The sequence below is a fragment of the Oryctolagus cuniculus genome, chromosome 16 (assembly GCF_964237555.1).
Source record: "Oryctolagus cuniculus chromosome 16, mOryCun1.1, whole genome shotgun sequence".
NCBI lineage: Eukaryota > Metazoa > Chordata > Mammalia > Lagomorpha > Leporidae > Oryctolagus > Oryctolagus cuniculus.
This window is the reverse complement of record NC_091447.1, coordinates 59,715,834-59,733,416: the sequence shown is the minus strand read 5'-3', so window position 1 is coordinate 59,733,416 and position 17,583 is coordinate 59,715,834. Positions and strand designations below refer to the sequence as shown.

Genomic DNA, 17,583 nt, shown 5'->3' with positions numbered 1-17,583 from the left:
TGCAGGTCCAGGTCCCACCCCCGCCCCGCCTCCCCAAAACACAGAGCTGGAGACGCCCTTGTTCCCGCCCCCCAGCCCCCCCCAGAGGTCTCAGTGTCGCCAAGTGACCCCAGGAGCCAGGTGCATTCCGGGACCAGGCCCGGCCGGGACACTCCCGGGCCATTTCACGGACAGAGAGGAGGCGGCACACGGAGACAACGGATTTATTTTCCCGGCCGGGGGAGGCCGCGGTCCCGGATCCCAGGGCCAGGCAGACCAGGCGGCTTGGCCCCAGGCGGGCAGCGAGTCCGTCCCTGTGTCCGTCCGTCCTCGCCCGCTCCGGCCCCCGGGCTGCCGGGCCCCGCGGCCTCGGGCAGGGGCTGGGGGCCCCCTCAGGGGGTCTGTGTGGCCACCGGGTACAACAGGGCCAGGTGCTCGGCGCCCTGCACGGGCAGCGGACGCGAGCTGTACCTCAGGACCAGCTCGGGGACGCTGGCGAAGGCACCACTGTGCTGGCCCAGCACGAACTGGTTGTCTCGGGTCCGCGCGAACTTCAGGTGCAGAAAACCCTGGCTGCTCCTGGGGCGGGGTGGAGGGCGGTGCTGAGCCCCCCCGCCGCGCGCGCCCGAGGCCACGCCCCCCGCCTGGGGCCACGCCCCCACGCCCTGCGCCCCGGGTTCCACTGCGGTCCGAGCCCACAGCTCACTCGCGAACGCCAACACCGGCTGCGGCGGGCGCTCGTGGAAGCTCCCAGGGCCCCTCCTGGCTCACCCCGGACACCCCCAGGCTCGACCCCCGCCCAGGTCGCCCTCCCGGCCTCCCAGGCGCTGTTCTCACCGCCATGGCCGCCCAGCCAGAAGGGAGCCTGCCTCCAAAGCCACCCTCCCGGTGCCGCCAGCACCAGCCCGGGAGCGACGGGGAGCCGGACACAGAGGCACGGGGCCAGGGTCTCAAACTCCCCCGCGCCAGAGCCACGCGGGGACCCTGGCCCCGGCCTGGACGTCCAGCCGGGCCACGTCCTTGCACTTTCGGCGGAGACCTGGGACGCCTCATGCAAGGTCCCCATCTCCTGTCGGGCTTCCTGGTGTGTGTGGGGGGCTCACTCTCACCTAGCTCTTGAGACCCCGCCCACCAGCCCGAAGCCCCGCCCCCAGCCTGTAAAACCCTGCCCAGTGGGCTGCTGGGGCCACGCCCCCTGCCCCCGCCCAGTGACCAGGACGCCCTGGCCGGCAGCCTCACCTCAGGGACAGCGAGCAGTCCTGGGGGCTGGTCTCGCTGAGCCGCACGAGGTAGCTGCCTTCCTTACAGAGCGACAGGCGGGTCTCGGCATCCGACCGGCTCAGGGGGCCGTGAAACCACCTGGGACGTCGGGGGCGGTGATTCAGGAAGGTCCCCGCCCCGGGACGCATCCTGGGGGCGTGGCCAGGCGCGGCAGGCGCAGACCCCTGCGACACCCCAGGAGCACCTGCCTGGGCTGGGGGGGCATCGCCCAGGGAAGGAACTTGCCCCCCCCCCCCCCGGCCTCGGCGTCAGCTCGCGCCGCCTCGCCGATGGCTGCCGCGGGGCCCGGGGAGCTGGGAGCGCCCAGGCTGCGGGCGGCAGGTGCCCCTGCACCCAGCTCAGGGTGCCCGCCCCAGCACCCCGCCCCCACGTTCCCAGAGCTGGAGCCCGGCCCTGCGGAGGTGGGATTCGAACCCAGCACCCGACACCAGAGCGAGACACAAGCTTCCGCTTGGAGAAGTGGGTGAGGGGAGTGCGTGAGCCCACCCCCTGCCGCTCCAGCGTCCCCACTCACGGCTGCCTCTCCAGGGGCACGGCCGGGTCCACGCGCTCTGCGGGCTGGGGGCTTCTGGGCGGGGGTCTGCGCAGCTCCTTGGCCGCGCCTGCTGTCCGCTCCCACTCGGGGCTGTCGAACTGCACTGGGGGCGCGGAGGGGAGGGAAGGTCAGTCAGGGAAGAGTTAAAACAGCCCTCCCTCATGGGGGCGGGGCAGACCAGCCAATGGGATTTCAGCAGGAGGGCGGTACCAGCTAGAGTCAACCTATTACAGCCTAGACGAGGAGGAGCTAGTCTAAGGCTGGGACAGGATTGGCTTCCAGAAGAAGGGGCGTGGCCACGGAAGGGGCGTGGCAGCGCCGCAAATCAGAGGGCAGGGGGCGTGGCTAGAGGGGTGGAGTGAGTTTCCACCGCGGGCCCCACTCTGAGAGTCCAGTGTCACAGGCGAGACCAAGACTCAGGGAGGTCCAGCGGCGTCAGCCCAGTCCGGGGCGACCTCTCCCTGCACCACGTGGGCAGGGTTCTCCGCTGAGAAAGTCTTCCTGGCCATCGGTCACTCACACTCTAGCAAGAATTAACACAAGTGGCTGGCGACTGGGGGCTACTCTGGAGGTCAAAACAGGGGACCCAGCAGGGGGCACTTGGGGGTCAGCGCCCGGGGCGCAGGGCACCTGCGAACGCCCTGGAGATGTGGCCTTTCTTCCACTCCCACGGCTGGTCGTACTCGTCGGCCGGCCGCTCGTCCTCCTGGGGCAGCCGGCTCTGCCCGGGCTTCTGCTCGGCCGCGGGCCCGTCCCCCGCTTCTCCATCCCCGTCTTCTTCGTAGGGAGTGTCGTACAGCTGCACCGCCCTGCTCGGCACATCTGGGAGGCCAGGGACACCGTCACCTCCCCCGTCCCCCGCGGGACGCCCTCGCCGCCCCCCGTGCGCTGCCTGCTCACCGCTGGCCACCCGCTGGGCATCGTAGGGCTCCATGTAGCCGTCGTCCGGGGGTGGCGGGTGAGGCTGAGCGTCGAAGGGGTCTGAGTACTCAGTGTCGGCTTCCGGCTGCGGAGAGAAGGAGGCGGAGCCACCGGGCCTGGGTCGGCCTGGCTGATCTCACACCCTTGGCCCACGGAACACGGCTTCGCCTGTGGGCAGGCACGAGCGCCCGGCACAGACACCCATCAGTAATCCGTTTCCCGGGTGCCCCTCTGTCCTAGGCAGCTTAGGTGCACCTGCTGGGAACTGAGGGCCTGCGTGGTGCCCCGAGGAAGCGGGGGGGGGGGGGGGTTCCGCGGTGCCACCAGGCGGGGGGGGCCCAGCCCCAGGGTCTCACAAACACCGGACGCCTCCACGCCCAGATCTGGGGCCACAGCTTGGCCCCGGCCCCCGCCCCCACCCCCCCCGGCCACGCACCTCCTCCTCGGGGCTGCCCAGCAAGGCCTTGGCCCTGGCCATGTCGGCCGCCTCCACCTTGATGAGCCGGTGCTTGGGGGAGTTGCACTTGGCCTCGCTGAGGCCGGCAGGGTCCGGCTCCGCGCGGCTCCCGGCGGCGTCCTCATAGGGGTCCTCGAAGTCCAGGTCCCGCTGCTGGCGGTAGGCCCTCAGCGCCTCGCTCTCCGCGTAGTCGGGGCTGGGCGGCTGCGGCGGGGGCCTCCGGCCCCCCAGGCTCAGGTAGTCCCTGAGCCACTTGGCCATGGGGGCGCTGCAGGGGGACCACGGGTGTTTCCTGGGTCCACTTCCCAGGGCGGGGAGGAGGAGGGGGAGGAGAAAGAGGGAGAGGAAGAGGAGGAGGAGGGGGAGGAGGGGAGGATGGAGGAGGACAAGGAGGAGGGGGAACAGAAGAGGAGGAGGGGGAGGAGGGGAAGAGGAGAGGGAGGGGGAGGAGGGGGAGGGGGAGCAAGAAGAGGAGGAGGAGGGAGGGAGGGGGAGGAGGGAGGAGGAGGAGGACGAGGAGGAGGGGGAGCAGAAGAGGAGGAGGAGGAGGGGGAGGAGGAGGGGGAAGAGGGGGGAGCAGAGGAGGAGGGGGGAGAAGGGGGGGCAAGAGGAGGAGGAGGAGAGGAGGGGGATGAGGGGGAGGAGGAAGAGGAGGGGGAGGAGGAAGAGGAGGAGGCGGGGGAGGAGGGAGAAGAGGGAGGAGGAGGGGGAGGAGGGGGAGGAGAGGGGGAGGAAGAGGAGGAGGGGAGGAGGAGGTGAGGAGGAAGAGGGGGATGGGGAAGAGAGGGAGGAGGAAGAGGAGGAGGGGGAGGGGGAGGAAGGGGAGGAGGGGAGGAGGAAGGGAAGAAGGAGGAGGGGGAGGAAGGGGAGGAGGGGAGAAGAGGAGGAGGGGAAGGAGGAGGGGAGGAGGAGGGGAAGGAGGAGGAAGAGGAGGGAGAAAGAAGAGGAGAAGAGGGGGGGAGGAGGGAGAAGAGGAGGATGAGGAGGAAGAGGAGGAGGAGGGGAGGAGGAGGGGAAGAGGAGGGGAGGAGGAGGAGGGGAGGAGGAGAAGGGGAGGAGGAAGAGGAGGAGGAGGTGGAGGAAGAAGAGGAGGAGGGAGAAGAGGAGGAGGAGGAGGAAGAGGAGGAGGAGGGGGAGGAGGAAGAGTGGGGAGGAGGAGGTGAGGAGGACGAGGAGAAAGAGGAGGAGAGAGAAGAGGAGGAGGAGGCGGAGGAAGAGGAGGACGAGGGGGAGGAGGAAGAGGAGGAGGGGAGGAGGAGGAGGGGGAGGAGGAGGAAAGGGTTGGAGGAAGAAGAGGAGGGAGGGGGAGGAGAAAGAGGAGGGGGAGGGGGAAGAGGGGGGAGGAGGGGAGAAGAGGAGGACGAGGAGGAAGAGGAGGAGGAAGAGGAGGAGGGGGAGGAGGAAGAGGAGGAGGAGGGAGGAGGAAGAGGAGGAGGGGGGAGGAAGAAGAGGAGGAGGGAGGAGGAGGGGAGGAGGAGAAGGGGAGGAGGAAGAGGAGGAGGTGGAGGAAGAAGAGGGAGGGAGAAGAGGAGGAGGAGGGGGAGGAAGAGGAGGAAGAGGGGGAGGAGGGGAGGACGAGGAGAGGAGGAGGAGGAGGGGAGGGGGAGGGAGGGAGGGAGGAGGGAGAGGGGGAGGGGAGAGGGTCAGGTGCGCCCCTTGGGCTGGGCTCAGCTGGCTGAGGGCAGGGAAGGTGTGAGTGGGAGAGGAAGGGGGTGCAGAGGGGCGCGGGGAGGAAGCCCACCTTAGCCTGGCTCCGACAGGGCCGCGGGGTTGCGGGCAGGCGCGGGGTCCTGCGGACTTTCCGCGGGCGGCGCGGGCTCCCGGCGCCTCCGGGAAGCTCCGGGCTCCGGGGTAGGGGACAGCGCCGCCGCGGGACGCCCGGGGTCAGCGCCGCCGCCGGGCTCCCCCAGGGCGCGGGCGCGGCGCGCAAGTTGGGCCGCGGGGACCGTGACCCCGGCGGGGCGCAATCCTTTGTGGCGCGGCTCTCCGCGCCTAGGGGAGCCCCAGGCCCGCGACCCCCGGCCCGGCCGCCGGCACAAAGGAAAATAAAAACCCTCGTCCAATCCCCCGGCCCGCTGTCGGCCGCCGCCGGCGCGCCTCCGGGAGGGGGCGCTTTGGGGAGGGGGCGCGCAGGCGGCCCCCCACCTCCGCTTCGGCGGCCTCTCCCGCCTTCCCCTCCCCCGCTCGCCCCCTCGGAGGTGACGGAGACCTTCAGCTGCTCCGGGAGGGAGGGGCTGCCCGCCGAGCGGCGGGGGGCGGGGGGCGCGGCCGCCGACCCGGAGGACCGAGCCGGGTCGGAACGCGCGCGCAGCGCGGGAGGTGGGATCGCCGGGGCTGGTCCAGCTCGCAGCGCCGGAGGCGCAGGGAAGGGAGGGGGAGAGGGGCTGGGAAATGGGGGTGGGGGGCTGGACTTGACCGGGAGAAGGGGTGCGACTGACCAGCAGAGGGGGCGAGAGCGACCGCTGTCGGCGGCGCACTGCCCAGTGTGGCAATGGCCGCAGGCAGGGTCACGGCTAACGCTGGCCTGCTCTCCGCCCCGGGGCGGGCTCGCGGCGCCGTGGGGGAGGGGCGGGCAGCTGGCCCGGGCGCCGGAGATGGTATCTGTGCATCTGTCCCTTTGTGGCTGCTGGGGGAGGGGGGGTCCCGCGCGCCCTGGCTGCAGCTGCTCGGGGACCCTCAGGGGACGCGGTCTGGGGGGCCTGCAGAGGGCAGGGGGCTGCCGGCCAGTGCCGGGAAAGCCAGATCTTTGCCTAATTCCTCTAATGACTGGTGCTACAGAAGGGAGGGGTGGGGGGTGAGGGGCCAGCATCCCCGTCCCCAAGAGGACAGGGAGAGGGCAGAATGGGGGGGGCCCAGGGCAGAGCTTCGGGGAGCGAGTGGGCCCCCCACTTCACGGAGCGGTACACTGAGGCACAGAGCGAGGCCGGCCCCACTAGGAGCCATCTCCATCAGCAGCTCATTTGTCCCTGGGGTCTCCGGTGGAAGCAGCCCCCCGCCGCTGGCCCCACTTCCCGGGTGGGGAGACTGAGGCCCCGGCCGACCAGCAGGGGTCCCGCCGCGTCTGAGGCCCGCGGTGCCCGGGGACCCCCAGGAGCTGGGCAGGTGCCCGTCGTGTGCGGGGGTGGGTGCGCGCGCCGGCGGTATAAATATTTGAACGCGCCGGAGCCGCCGCGCGCGCGGCAAGAATGGCAATCAGGTGCCCGCGGGCGGAATCAAACGCCGTTTGACTTTGCGGGGCGCCCCCGCCGAGCCCAGCGGCGCGGGGAGCGGTGGGGGAGGGTCGGCCACAGGCGCGGGCGGAGGTCCCCGGAGTCCGCGCGTGACCTCTGGCGCCTCCGGTGGGCGAGGGGGCGCCGGAGGGTACAGGACAGGCAGGGGCAGCTCTTGGGGTCTGCCCCAGGGCGGGGGTCCCTGGCTGGGGCTGCGCCCGCTCTCTGTCCTGGGGCCCCGGTGGCAGCAGAGGCACCAGGACGGCCAGGACAGAGGTGGTGGCCCATCACCCGCTGGGCAGACCCCACCCCCTTGTTAAAGGGACAGTCTGATGGCAGAGCCGTGTTCTTGCCCCCTGGAGCTCGCAATCTGAGGAAGGGGACATGAGGGGACCTCCAGGGACCCCCTGCCTAACACAGGAGGCGTGATCCTGTCCTAAGAGCCCCGTCTGATGGAGGTGACCATGCCTGCTGCCAGGGCTCCCAGTCTAACGGAGGAGGCACAGCTCTAACTTCCAGGGTCCCAGGGTGACGGGGGAGGCACATTCCAAACTTCAAGAGCCCCCAGTCTAATGGAGGAGACATACATCTGTTTTAGGGGCCCCTAGTCTGACGGGGGAGGTGCGGGGAGGGTGGTGACCCCAGGTGGGTGGAGCCTTGGAACCCAGGTCCTGCCTCGCTCACCAGGCAGCCCCCCATCTGTCAGAGGGGCAGGTGCCTGGGCCGGGGTAGGCGTGTGGGAGGGGCTTTTCTCCTTTGTGAGAAGTGGGGGCTGCGAGAGGGGCCACCCCCAACCCTCCCCCACCACAGATGAGCTCGCAGCTGGGCGGCCCAGGGGAGCTGATGGAGGCGCTCCTGGATGAGGCCTGACAGCTGGGGGGGGGGGCGGCGGCAGGCTGGGGGAGGGGCAGGCTCCCTCCTCAGCTCCAGGAACCCCCAGAAGGGAGCTGGGGCCAGGACAGACTGAGTTTTGTGTTTTTGTTTTTGACAGGCAGAGTGGATAGTGAGAAAGAGAGACAGAGAGAAAGGTCTTCCTTTGCCGTTGGTTCACCCTCCAATGGCCGCCGCGGCCGGCGCTGCGCTGATCCGATGGCAGGAGCCAGGTGCTTCTCCTGGTCTCCCATGGGGTGCAGGGCCCAAGCACCTGGGCCATCCTCCACTGCACTCCCGGGCCACAGCAGAGAGCTGGCCTGGAAGAGGGGCAACCGGGACAGAATCCGGCACCCGACTGGGACTAGAACCCGGGGTGCCGGCGCCGCAGCTCACTAGGCTAATCCTCCGCCTGCGGCGCCGGCAAAGACTGAGTTCTGATCTCCCGGGAGATGCCGGCGCCAAGCACGCGCACACCCCTGCCCCGGACCGTGCCGGCCAGCACCTCTGGGGGCTCCCCCTCCCCGCTGTCAGGCCTGGGGGGCTCATACCCCACACGCCTCCCGGGGACACCGCTGGTGGAGGCCCCCCGCACCCATGCTGCCCCCTCTGCTGGCTTCAGGGAACCAGGCTGGGGGGGGGCGCTGTGGCCCCGCCTCCGGCGCCTGGGGGGCCCCAGTGCCCCGCCCCTGTCCCCCACGGGAGACCCGGATGGAGCCCCAGGCCCCGGCTTGGCGCTGCAGGCACTGCCTCTCCTACCCGCCCTCCCGCATTTGACACAGCGGCCGCGGGTCCCCCTCGTTACCCGAGTTTGTGCAAAGTGAAGTTTATTTGGACGCAAAAACTGCTTCTGAAGTGTTCGCAGCGTTTACACAGTGCGCATGACTTTTCTTTTTTTTTTTTTTTGCGAGGTAGACAGAGAGCTCCGACCCGCGGATTCCCTCCCCAGGTGCCCGCAGTGGCCAGGAGCTCCATCCGGGTCTCCCGTGTGGGTGCGGGGCCCCCCCGGGCTGCCTCCCAGGGGCAGCAGCGGGGAGCTGGGGCTCGAACCCGGGCAGTTGGATGTGGGAGGAGCTGCGGGCGCCGTAACCACGGTAACGAAGCCAGCACTGCCCGCCCCGCCCCACAGCCGAGGGTGGGAGGGGCTCACCTCTCAAGGCCCCGCCCCCCGGATGGAAAGAAGGGGTGGGGTCGCCAGGAGAGGCCCCGAGCTCCGTGTTCTCGCTGCTGGAGTCTGACCCTCGGGTCCCCTGGTCGCCGAGGGGCCGCTGCCGGATGCGGGCGAGGATGGCGGCGGCCCAGGCCTCCCCCCGCCCGTGCCAGCCCCCGCAGGGCCCCGCTGGCCCCTGGTCCGAGCAAGGCTGCCCGTGGGCCAGCGGCCAGGCCCTCGGCGAGGCACCCACGGAAGCGACTGTGCCCGGCCGCCGGGCGGGTTCCTGTGATGCGTTCCAGAAAGCTCTGTGGGGGGCAGGGTGGCGCCAACCTGATGGGCGGGCTCGCTCCCGGGCCCACCCACACTTCCCGCTCAGCAGCCGGGCCGGGGTCCCGGGTGGGGCTCAGCTGCTGTCCTCGCTGTCCGAGTAGGCGCCCAGCAGGCTCAGGGAGGAGGGGCGGGGCGCGGGCGGGGCCGGTGCGGCTGCGGGCAGAGGGGAGGGTTGAGACCCCCGACCAGAGGGGGCGGCGCGCAGCCCCGGCTCCACCCTGCGCCTGACACTCGGCCGAGGCCCACCCGCCCAGGGTCTGGGCCCCATCACCCCCATTTTACAGGACAGGAAGCTGAGGCCCAGAGGGTGGGTGCCCTGGCCCTGGCTATGGAACTAGTGGAGGTGCGGGTGGGGGTGAGGGTCGCACCCGAGTCGCCGGGCTAAGACCCTGACCCTCTGTCCCCCGGGCTCGGGGAGGGCACACGGAGACCACCAGCTCCACACGCCGGGAACTCTGCGCCTGTGCACAAAGCGCCCTGGGACCCGAGCGCCCCCAGCCCCGGCCCCTCCGCCCGCCTGCGGGAGGCTCTGCTGCCCCCTGGCGGCCGCGGGCGGCACCGCGCTCCCCCGGGGCACTGACCTGGGCCGGGGGCCGCGGCGCCCTCGGGATCCGTCCTCGGCTTCTTCACCACCACCAGGCCGGACAGCTGCGCCTTGCGGCTGCCACCGCCCGCCTTCCTCTTGCCCTGCGGGTGCCGGACGCGTGTGGCCCATCGGTGCCGCCCGCCTCGCCTGCTGCCCACCGCCCGGGGCTCGGCCGGGTCCTCCCGTGACCACGCGGGCTCTCCCTGCCACGCCCCCACCACGCCCCCCCCAACCCGAGCGCCTACTCGGTGCCCCGGGGGAGCCCGGCCCCCGCCACGGCCGGCCCGGAGCCAGCAGGTGGGGGGGTCACTGTGCCTCTCAAATAAAAAGGGGGTGGGCTTCCAGGCTGCCGCTGCCGCAGGGCCCGCCCTGGCCGGGTAGCTGTAATAAAGCTTTATTGGCACAAGCCACACCCCCGGGTCACACACTGGGCTCTGAGCTCAGGGTCGGGCGGGCTGCCCCTGCCCCCGCCCCCACATAACCCCTCACCTCCTCCAGGATGGCCGTGGGGCTGGGCCGGGGCGCCGGCCGCGGCGGGGCGGGGGCCGTGTCCTCCTCCGAGTCGGAGTCCTCCAGCAGCCGGCGCCTCTGGGCTTCCTCCAGCAGGGCCCTGGGGGAGGGGCGTCTGTGTGGGCTAGAGCGGGCCGGGGGCTCCCCCGCGGGTGGCAGGTGCACAGCCCTGGGTCGCTCACTGCCGCCTGAACCGGGGGCTCCCAACCACTGAGGGAACCGCGGCCCGGCCCAGGTCGGGTGGGGGAGGGGGAGGGGAGGGCGGCGCCGCCCCCCCCAGTCCTGCCCATCCACGCGGCCCTGGGAGGAGGGGCCGGGGGCGGGGCTGGGGAACCAGAGCCCCGCCCCGCCCACTCACGCCGTCCCGCGCGTCCCCCGCCCCCACTCACGCCGTCCCGCGCGTCCTCCCCCCCACTCACGCCGTCCCGCGCGTCCTCCCCCCCCACTCACGCCGTCCCGCGCGTCCTCCCCCCCCACTCACGCCCTCCCGCGCGTCCTCCCCCCCCACTCACGCCGTCCCGCGCGTCCTCCCCCCCCACTCACGCCGTCCCGCGCGTCCCCCGCCCCCACTCACGCCGTCCCGCGCGTCCCCCCCACTCACGCCGTCCCGCGCGTCCTCCCCCCCCACTCACGCCGTCCCGCGCGTCCTCCCCCCCCACTCACGCCGTCCCGCGCGTCCTCCCCCCCACTCACGCTGTCCCGCGCGTCCTCCCCCCCCACTCACGCCCTCCCGCGCGTCCTCCCCCCCACTCACGCCGTCCTGCGCGTCCTCCCCCCCCACTCACGCTGTCCCGCGCGTCCTCCCCCTACTCACGCCGTCCCGCGCGTCCTCCCCCACTCACGCCCTCCCGCGCGTCCTCCCCCCCACTCACGCCCTCCCGCGCGTCCCCCCCACTCACGCCGTCCCGCGCGCCCCCCCCACTCACGCCGTCTCGCGCGCGTCCTCCTCCTGCTCGCGCTGCCGCCGCTCGTCCTCGGACAGGCGGTGCAGGCGCAGCATGGCCTCGAAGTCCACGCAGGCCTGGCGCTGGTTCAGGTCCTGCAGGTCCTGCAGGTTCTCCAGGGCCTGCATCTCCAGCTTCGAGTCCTTGGTGCGGTTCTCCAGCACCTGGCGGCGGGCGCGGGCGTGGGCGGGCGGCTCAGGCCGGGCCCCTCCCGCACACCCCCGCACCCCCACCCCCACCCGGGCTCCACGGCGGGCGGCTCAGGCGCGGCCGGGCTCCCACCCTCGCTGGGACGCGGAGGCTGCGCGGGGTCCCGTGTGCAGGTCTGGGGGGCGGGGTCTCAGCTGTGGGGTCTCGGGGGCGGGGACCGGGGGCGGGGTCTCAGCTGAGGGGTCTCGGGGCGGGGACCGGGGGCGGGGTCTCGGGGGCGGGGTCCCGTGTGCAGGTCCCGGGGCGGGGTCTCAGCTGTGGGGTCCGGGGGGGCGGGGTCTCAGGGCGGGGCCCGGGGGCGGGTGGCAGGTCGGGGCCCGGGGGCGGGGTCTCGGGGGCGGGGTCCGGGGGCAGGGACCGGGGGCGGGTGGCAGGTCGGGGCCCGGGGTGGGGTCTCGGGGGCGGGGTCCCGTGTGCAGGTCCGGGGCGGGTGGCAGGTCGGGCCCGGGGGCGGGGTCTCGGGGGCGGGGTCCGGGGGCGGGGCCCGGGGGCGGGTCGCAGGTCGGGCCTGGGGGCGGGGTCTCGGGGGCGGGGTCCGGGGGCGGGGACCGGGGGCGGGTGGCAGGTCGGGCCCGGGGGCCCCCACCTTCATGGGGTTGTTGAGCTCCTCGTCCTCCCGCTCGCGCTGCAGCCGCCGCTCCTCCTCCTCCAGCAGCTTCTCCGCCTGGAAGTTGCGGGAGGCGCCGTGCTCCATGCTGTAGTCCGTGTTCTCGGGGTCGGTCTGCGGGGGCGGGCGGCGGGTCAGCGCGGGCCAGGGCCCTGCGCCCCCCACGGTCCGTGCTCTCGGGGTCGGTCTGCGGGCCGGGGCCCTGCGCACCCTCGCACCCTCGGCACAGACCGACCCCGGCCCACCGCCTCGCTATCAGAGGGAGGGAGAGAGAGAGGGAGAGAGGGAGGGAGGGAGTGCGAGAGGGAGGGGGGAGGGAGTGCGAGAGGGAGGGGGGAGGGAGTGCGAGAGGGAGGGGGGAGGGAGTGCGAGCTGCCGTCCACTGATGGCTCCCGGAGCGCAGGGGCCGGCCGGGCGGGGCCTCCCGGGAGCGCAGGGCCCAGGCACTCAGTCCAGGCCCCAGTGCGGGACTGGGGTCTCCGCGGTGGGCTGGGCCCCGCCCGCGCCGTGCCCTCGGCAATGCAGGCCTCAAAGCCCGGAATGAACAAAGCGGCCGCCGTCCGCCCGCTGGACCGGCTAGACCGAACCCGGCGCACGGGCGGCGGAGCGCTACGCGGCCGGTAGCAGGAGCCAGGCGCGGGCACGACCGCCGCCCCCCCAGGGGGCTCCACAGCACGGGAGGAGGGCGCGGGGCGCGGGGCGCGGGGCGCGGGGCCGGGAATGTTCTGGAACCCCTGGGGAGGGCGGTGGCTGAGTGGTTTATAAAAGAATTCAAGAGACGTACTCAGCTTGCTGTCATCCAACCTAATCATGCCTTCTAAGAGAAACGACATTTCCGACAAAGCAGGGCCCAGGGGCGGCCTCCCCCTACCCGGCCAAGCCCCGCCCAGGCCGGCCCCGCCCCACACCCCTGGCCCCGCCCGTTCAGGCCGGCCCCGCCCCCACGTTCCAGCTCCACCCAGGTTCCGCCCCCGCCCAGGCCAACCCACAGCCTGGCCCTGCCCAGGCCCCGCCCCCACACCCCAGGCCCGCCCCACACAGCTACAGCCCTGCCCAGGCCCCGCCCCCACACCCAGGCCCACCCCACACAGCTACAGCCCTGCCCAGGCCCCGCCCCCACACCCAGGCCCACCCCACACAGCTATAGCCCTGCCCAGGCCCCGCCCTTGCCCAAGCCCAGCCCTGCCCAGCACCTCCCCATTACCCCTCACAGGCTGGCTCCGCCCCCATACCCCAGCCCCGCCCCATCCCACCCCCAATCCCCACCCGCCCAGGACAGCCTCCCCCATCTAGGCCCCGCCCCCGCCAGGCCCCGCCCCCGCCAGGCCCCGCCCCCACGCCGGCCCGCCCACCTTGAAGGTGATCTCGGCCAGGCAGCGCGTGCACTTGATGTGGAAGCGGAAGATGAGCAGCCCCGGCCCCGCCCACCTCAGGCCCCGCCCCGCCCCCGCCCCCACCAGGCCCCGCCCCACGCCAGCCCCGCCCACCTTGAAGGTGATCTCGGCCAGGCAGCGCGTGCACTTGATGTAGAAGCGGAAGATGGGCAGCCCCAGGTAGGCCTCGTTCTGCACCGTCTCCTTGCGCGCGTTGAACTTCTTGCCCTTGTAGATGTACTCGCCGCACGTCTTGCAGCTGCGGGAGCGGGAGGCGGCTCGGTCGCTCCGGCCCCGACCCCGCGGGACCCCCGCCCCCCACGCGAGGCCGAGGGTCCGGGGTCTGCGGGGCTCGGGGCGCTCCGGGGACCCCGCTCCCCTCCAGGCCCCGGCGGGGTCTGCGGGGGCGCTGTGGCCGCCTCGGCCGGGCAGGACGCAGGGACGCGCGGGGCAGGGGCAGGGGTGCGGGCGCGCGCGGCAGGTGCAGGGGTGCGGGCGCGCGGGGCAGGTGCAGGGATGTGGGGCAGCGCGCGGCAGGTGCAGGGATGCGGGGCAGCGCGCAGCAGGTGCAGGGGTGCGGGCGCGCGGCAGGTGCAGGGGTGCAGGCGCGCGGGGCAGGTGCAGGGATGCGGGCGTGCACGGCAGGTGCAGGGGTGCGGGCGCGCGGGGCAGGTGCAGGGATGCGGGCCCGCAGCAGGTGGAGGGATGCGGGCGCGGGGCAGGCGCAGGGGTGCGGGCGCGGGGGCTCACCGCATGTTGAAGGGCGCCATGAGCCGCACCACGTACTGCCGGTCCTTGGGCAGCTTGAGCTTGGGGATCTTGGACGGGTCGAAGTCGGGCGGGTAGTATTTCTGCGGGGAGAGGCGAGGCCGCGTCAGGGCGCTGCGGGGAGACCCCGCCCCGGGCCCCAGGGGCGCCAAGCACCCAGACCCCCAGCGGGGCGCTTGGCACAAAACCGCACCCGAGGCCGCCGTACCAGCGAGCAGCGGGCGCCGGGCACGGGCAGAACCTGGCAGCCGGGTGACGGGGCGGGGAGACCCCATCCGATGCCCGGGGAAGACAGCACCGATGCTCGGAGCACCCGCTAGGCGCCCAGCACCACGAAGGGCAGCTAACTCCCTCCCGCCCAGGAATGCGCGCTAAGGTTCCAGGAGACGGGGAACAATGTACCCATTTCACAGAAGGGGAAACTGAGGCCCGCCACTCAGGATCCGGACACACGGACGGGACTCAGGGCGGCCGGGGTGGGAGCTTGGGCTCTTCCCTGACTTTCCGCTTGGCAGGGGCTGGACAACCAGGAGGGGTCTTCCAACTACAGAACCCAAGACCCAGGCATAAACTTTACGCCAAGGAACGCGATTGGGTAAAGAACCCCCCAGTGGGCGGGGCTTCGTAGAATACCGCCCCTGACTGTGACGTTGTGCAACAGGCGGGGCAATGTCGTGAGGAAGCCCCGCCCCCGTGGGCAGCCATTGGAAAGTTGGCTCCGTGAAACACAACTGCGCTAAATGATTGGGTGCGTCCTCCTAGTCCCGCCCCCAATAGGTGATAAACTGCCCATCCCGGAAGCGGCGGATTCGCGAAGGCCCACCCCTCAGGGAAGGCGATTGGGCGGAGCCTTGGAGCCCCGCCTTCCGGAAGGCCGTTGAGAGAGAATGAGATTTCAGGAGGAACTCGCGCGAGCCCTGACTCTCCCGCAGCTCCGATATACTCCGCCCCGGCTAGAAACGCACAGTCGCCCAGTACTTACGTTTAAAACTTTTCGCTCCGACATCTTTGCGTCCTACGGGTCTCCCAAGCACGAGGGACCTGGTTAGACTCGGTGTAAACGGGTGCGTCTCCGTCCGTTCCCTGTACTTCCGTTATCGTCACTTCCTCTAGGCGCTTATTGGCCACCACTCTGACGCTGCCTTTCTCATTGGCTACAATTCACGCCTATCAAACTCCGAGTACTGCTGTCTTCGCTCCGGAGTGACAACGTCGGGAGCGTGAAATAAAGGTTCCGGGGCCCGTCCGAGGCGGCGCGGCCCGCTGCGGGGCTGGGGGCAGGGGTCCGCGCGCGGGTCCAGGCGGGCGCACCCCGGACAGCGACCCCACGCGCCGGCTCACTCTCCAGCCGCCCACCGGGGTCTCCCGGCCGCAGGCGACGGAAGCGGATGGAGCCGGGCACCGCGCGCTCAGCTCAGTCAGGGCCCCTCCCGCAGAAGTGACCGCCGGCCCGCCCTCCCGCCGCGGTCGCCGGCGGCCCGGGTCCGGGTCTAGACGCCACGGCGCGGGCAGCGCTGGGCCCGGGGGTCGGGGCGGCCGCGGGCTGCCCTGTCTCCGGCGTCTCCAGCCCTGGGACCACCACGCGGCCCCCTGCGCCCACGCCCGCGGTGGGGGGCGCCAGCGGCCCCCCGCGGACACCTTCGTTTGCCCCCGAATCAAAGACCCCGCGGCCCCCGCCCGCGGAGCCGCCGCTTTGGCCTGGGCACACGTGCGCGACCTTGAGTGACAGCCGGGCTCTGCGTGACAGCCGGGCCCTGAGTGACAGCCGGGCCCTGAGTGACAGCCGGGCTCTGAGTGACAGCCGGGGGCTCTGCGTGACAGCCGGGGCCCTGCGTGACAGCCGGGCTCTGCGTGACAGCCGGGCTCTGAGTGACAGCTGGGCTCTGCGTGACAGCCGGGGCTCTGAGTGACATCCGGGGCCTGAGTGACAGCCGGGCTCTGAGTGACAGCCGGGCTCTGAGTGACAGCTGGGCTCTGCGTGACAGCCGGGGCTCTGAGTGACATCCGGGGCCTGAGTGACAGCCGGGCTCTGAGTGACAGCCGGGCCTTGAGTGACAGCCGGGCCCTGCGTGACAGCCGGGCCCTGCGTGACAGCCGGGCTCTGCGTGACAGCTGGGCCCTGAGTGACAGCCGGGCCTTGAGTGACAGCCGGGCCCTGCGTGACAGCCGGGCTCTGTGTGACAGCTGGGCCCTGAGTGACAGCCGGGCTCTGCGTGACAGCTGGGCCCTGAGTGACAGCCGGGCTCTGAGTGACAGCCGGGCTCTGAGTGACAGCCGGGGCCCTGAGTGACAGCCGGGCTCTGAGTGACAGCCGGGGGCTCTGCGTGACAGCCGGGGGCTCTGCGTGACAGCCGGGGCTCTGAGTGACATCCGGGGCCTGAGTGACAGCCGGGCTCTGAGTGACAGCCGGGCCTTGAGTGACAGCCGGGCCCTGCGTGACAGCCGGGCCCTGCGTGACAGCCGGGCTCTGCGTGACAGCTGGGCCCTGAGTGACAGCCGGGCCTTGAGTGACAGCCGGGCCCTGCGTGACAGCCGGGCTCTGTGTGACAGCTGGGCCCTGAGTGACAGCCGGGCTCTGCGTGACAGCTGGGCCCTGAGTGACAGCCGGGCTCTGAGTGACAGCCGGGCTCTGAGTGACAGCCGGGGCCCTGAGTGACAGCCGGGCTCTGAGTGACAGCCGGGGGCTCTGCGTGACAGCCGGGGCTCTGCGTGACATCCGGGGCCTGAGTGACAGCCGGGCTCTGAGTGACAGCCGGGCCTTGAGTGACAGCCGGGCCCTGCGTGACAGCCGGGCCCTGCGTGACAGCCGGGCTCTGCGTGACAGCCGGGCCCTGAGTGACAGCCGGGCCTTGAGTGACAGCCGGGCCCTGCGTGACAGCCGGGCTCTGTGTGACAGCTGGGCCCTGAGTGACAGCCGGGCTCTGCGTGACAGCTGGGCCCTGAGTGACAGCCGGGCTCTGAGTGACAGCCAGGCTCTGAGTGACAGCCGGGGCCCTGAGTGACAGCCGGGCTCTGAGTGACAGCCGGGGCTCTGAGTGACAGCCGGGCTCTGAGTGACAGCCGGGGGCTCTGAGTGACAGCCGGGCTCTGAGTGACAGCCGGGGGCACTGAGTGACAGCCGGGGGCCCTGAGTGACAGCCGGGCCCTGCGTGACAGCCGGGCTCTGCGTGACAGCCGGGCTCTGAGTGACAGCCGGGGCCCTGAGTGACAGCCGGGCTCTGCGTGACAGCCGGGCTCTGCGTGACAGCCAGGCCCTGCGTGACAGCCGGGCCCTGAGTGACAGCCGGGCTCTGCGTGACAGCCGGGCTCTGTGTGACAGCCGGGCTCTGAGTGACAGCCGGGCTCTGAGTGACAGCTGGGCCCTGAGTGACAGCCGGGGCTCTGCGTGACAGCCGGGCCCTGAGTGACAGCCGGGGCTCTGCGTGACAGCTGGGGACTCTGAGTGACAGCCGGGCCCTGAGTGACAGCCGGGCTCTGCATGACAGCCAGGCTCTGCGTCACAGCCGGGCGCTGCGTGACATCCGGGCTCTGAGTGACATCCGGGGCCCTGAGTGACAGCCGGGCTCTGCGTGACAGCCGGGCCCTGAGTGACATCCGGGCTCTGAGTGACAGCCGGGCTCTGCGTGACAGCCGGGCCCTGAGTGACATCCGGGCTCTGAGTGACATCCGGGCTCTGAGTGACAGCCGGGCTCTGCGTGACAGCCGGGCCCTGAGTGACATCCGGGCTCTGAGTGACAGCCGGGGCTCTGAGTGACATCCGGCCTCTGCGTGACAGCCGGGCTCTGAGTGACAGCTGTCACTCTGCAATCCCTGGATCGCAGCCCCAGGAACCGCACCGGGACCCTGGGCG

At 72.1% G+C, this 17,583-nt stretch overlaps 3 protein-coding genes across 3 annotated transcripts; 1 reads left to right on the top strand and 2 right to left on the bottom strand.

The window, feature by feature from the left end:
- Positions 1-187: 187 nt before the first annotated feature.
- On the bottom strand, positions 188-5,047 carry SHD (Src homology 2 domain containing transforming protein D). The gene is made up of 7 exons (XM_070058646.1): positions 4,915-5,047; positions 3,153-3,441; positions 2,696-2,801; positions 2,426-2,617; positions 1,775-1,898; positions 1,219-1,338; positions 188-558 (listed from the first exon to the last, which is right to left on the bottom strand). Exons 2-7 carry the CDS (start codon positions 3,432-3,434, stop codon positions 372-374), a joined length of 1,011 nt encoding a protein of 336 aa, XP_069914747.1. The 5' UTR covers positions 3,435-3,441; positions 4,915-5,047; the 3' UTR covers positions 188-371.
- A 3,015-nt stretch (positions 5,048-8,062) lies between these two features.
- YJU2 (YJU2 splicing factor homolog) lies at positions 8,063-14,856 on the bottom strand. Its single transcript, XM_070058648.1, has 8 exons — positions 14,716-14,856; positions 13,716-13,816; positions 13,080-13,224; positions 11,572-11,706; positions 10,758-10,939; positions 9,811-9,931; positions 9,317-9,422; positions 8,063-8,888 (listed from the first exon to the last, which is right to left on the bottom strand). The coding sequence occupies exons 1-8, from the start codon at positions 14,737-14,739 to the stop codon at positions 8,809-8,811; spliced, it is 894 nt and encodes a 297-aa protein (XP_069914749.1). The 5' UTR covers positions 14,740-14,856; the 3' UTR covers positions 8,063-8,808.
- Positions 14,857-15,121: 265 nt separating this feature from the next.
- On the top strand, positions 15,122-17,487 carry LOC138845750 (uro-adherence factor A-like). Its single transcript, XM_070059311.1, has 6 exons — positions 15,122-15,150; positions 15,301-15,584; positions 15,719-16,000; positions 16,085-16,348; positions 16,431-16,731; positions 17,310-17,487. Exons 1-6 carry the CDS (start codon positions 15,122-15,124, stop codon positions 17,485-17,487), a joined length of 1,338 nt encoding a protein of 445 aa, XP_069915412.1.
- The last annotated feature ends 96 nt before the right edge of the window (positions 17,488-17,583 follow it).

What these genes read in the sequence shown, in the direction of transcription:
- SHD (XM_070058646.1), bottom strand. Translation starts at nt 3,434, where the DNA reads ATGGCCAAGTGGCTCAGGGACTACCTGAGCCTGGGGGGCCGGAGGCCC. An exon ending in TGGGCAGCCCCGAGGAGGAG is followed by an intron (nt 2,802 to 3,152) that starts GTGCGTGGCCGG and finishes TTCTCTCCGCAG; the next exon opens with CCGGAAGCCGACACTGAGTA. An exon ending in TGCCCAGCGGGTGGCCAGCG is followed by an intron (nt 2,618 to 2,695) that starts GTGAGCAGGCAG and finishes CTGGCCTCCCAG; the next exon opens with ATGTGCCGAGCAGGGCGGTG.
- LOC138845750 (XM_070059311.1), top strand. Translation starts at nt 15,122, where the DNA reads ATGGAGCCGGGCACCGCGCGCTCAGCTCA. An exon ending in GGCACCGCGCGCTCAGCTCA is followed by an intron (nt 15,151 to 15,300) that starts GTCAGGGCCCCT and finishes CGGCGTCTCCAG; the next exon opens with CCCTGGGACCACCACGCGGC. An exon ending in GAGTGACAGCCGGGCTCTGA is followed by an intron (nt 16,001 to 16,084) that starts GTGACAGCCGGG and finishes TCTGCGTGACAG; the next exon opens with CCGGGGCTCTGAGTGACATC.
- YJU2 (XM_070058648.1), bottom strand. Translation starts at nt 14,739, where the DNA reads ATGTCGGAGCGAAAAGTTTTAAAC. An exon ending in ATGGCGCCCTTCAACATGCG is followed by an intron (nt 13,225 to 13,715) that starts GTGAGCCCCCGC and finishes CCGCTCCCGCAG; the next exon opens with CTGCAAGACGTGCGGCGAGT. An exon ending in TGGCCGAGATCACCTTCAAG is followed by an intron (nt 11,707 to 13,079) that starts GTGGGCGGGGCT and finishes CCGCCCCCGCAG; the next exon opens with ACCGACCCCGAGAACACGGA.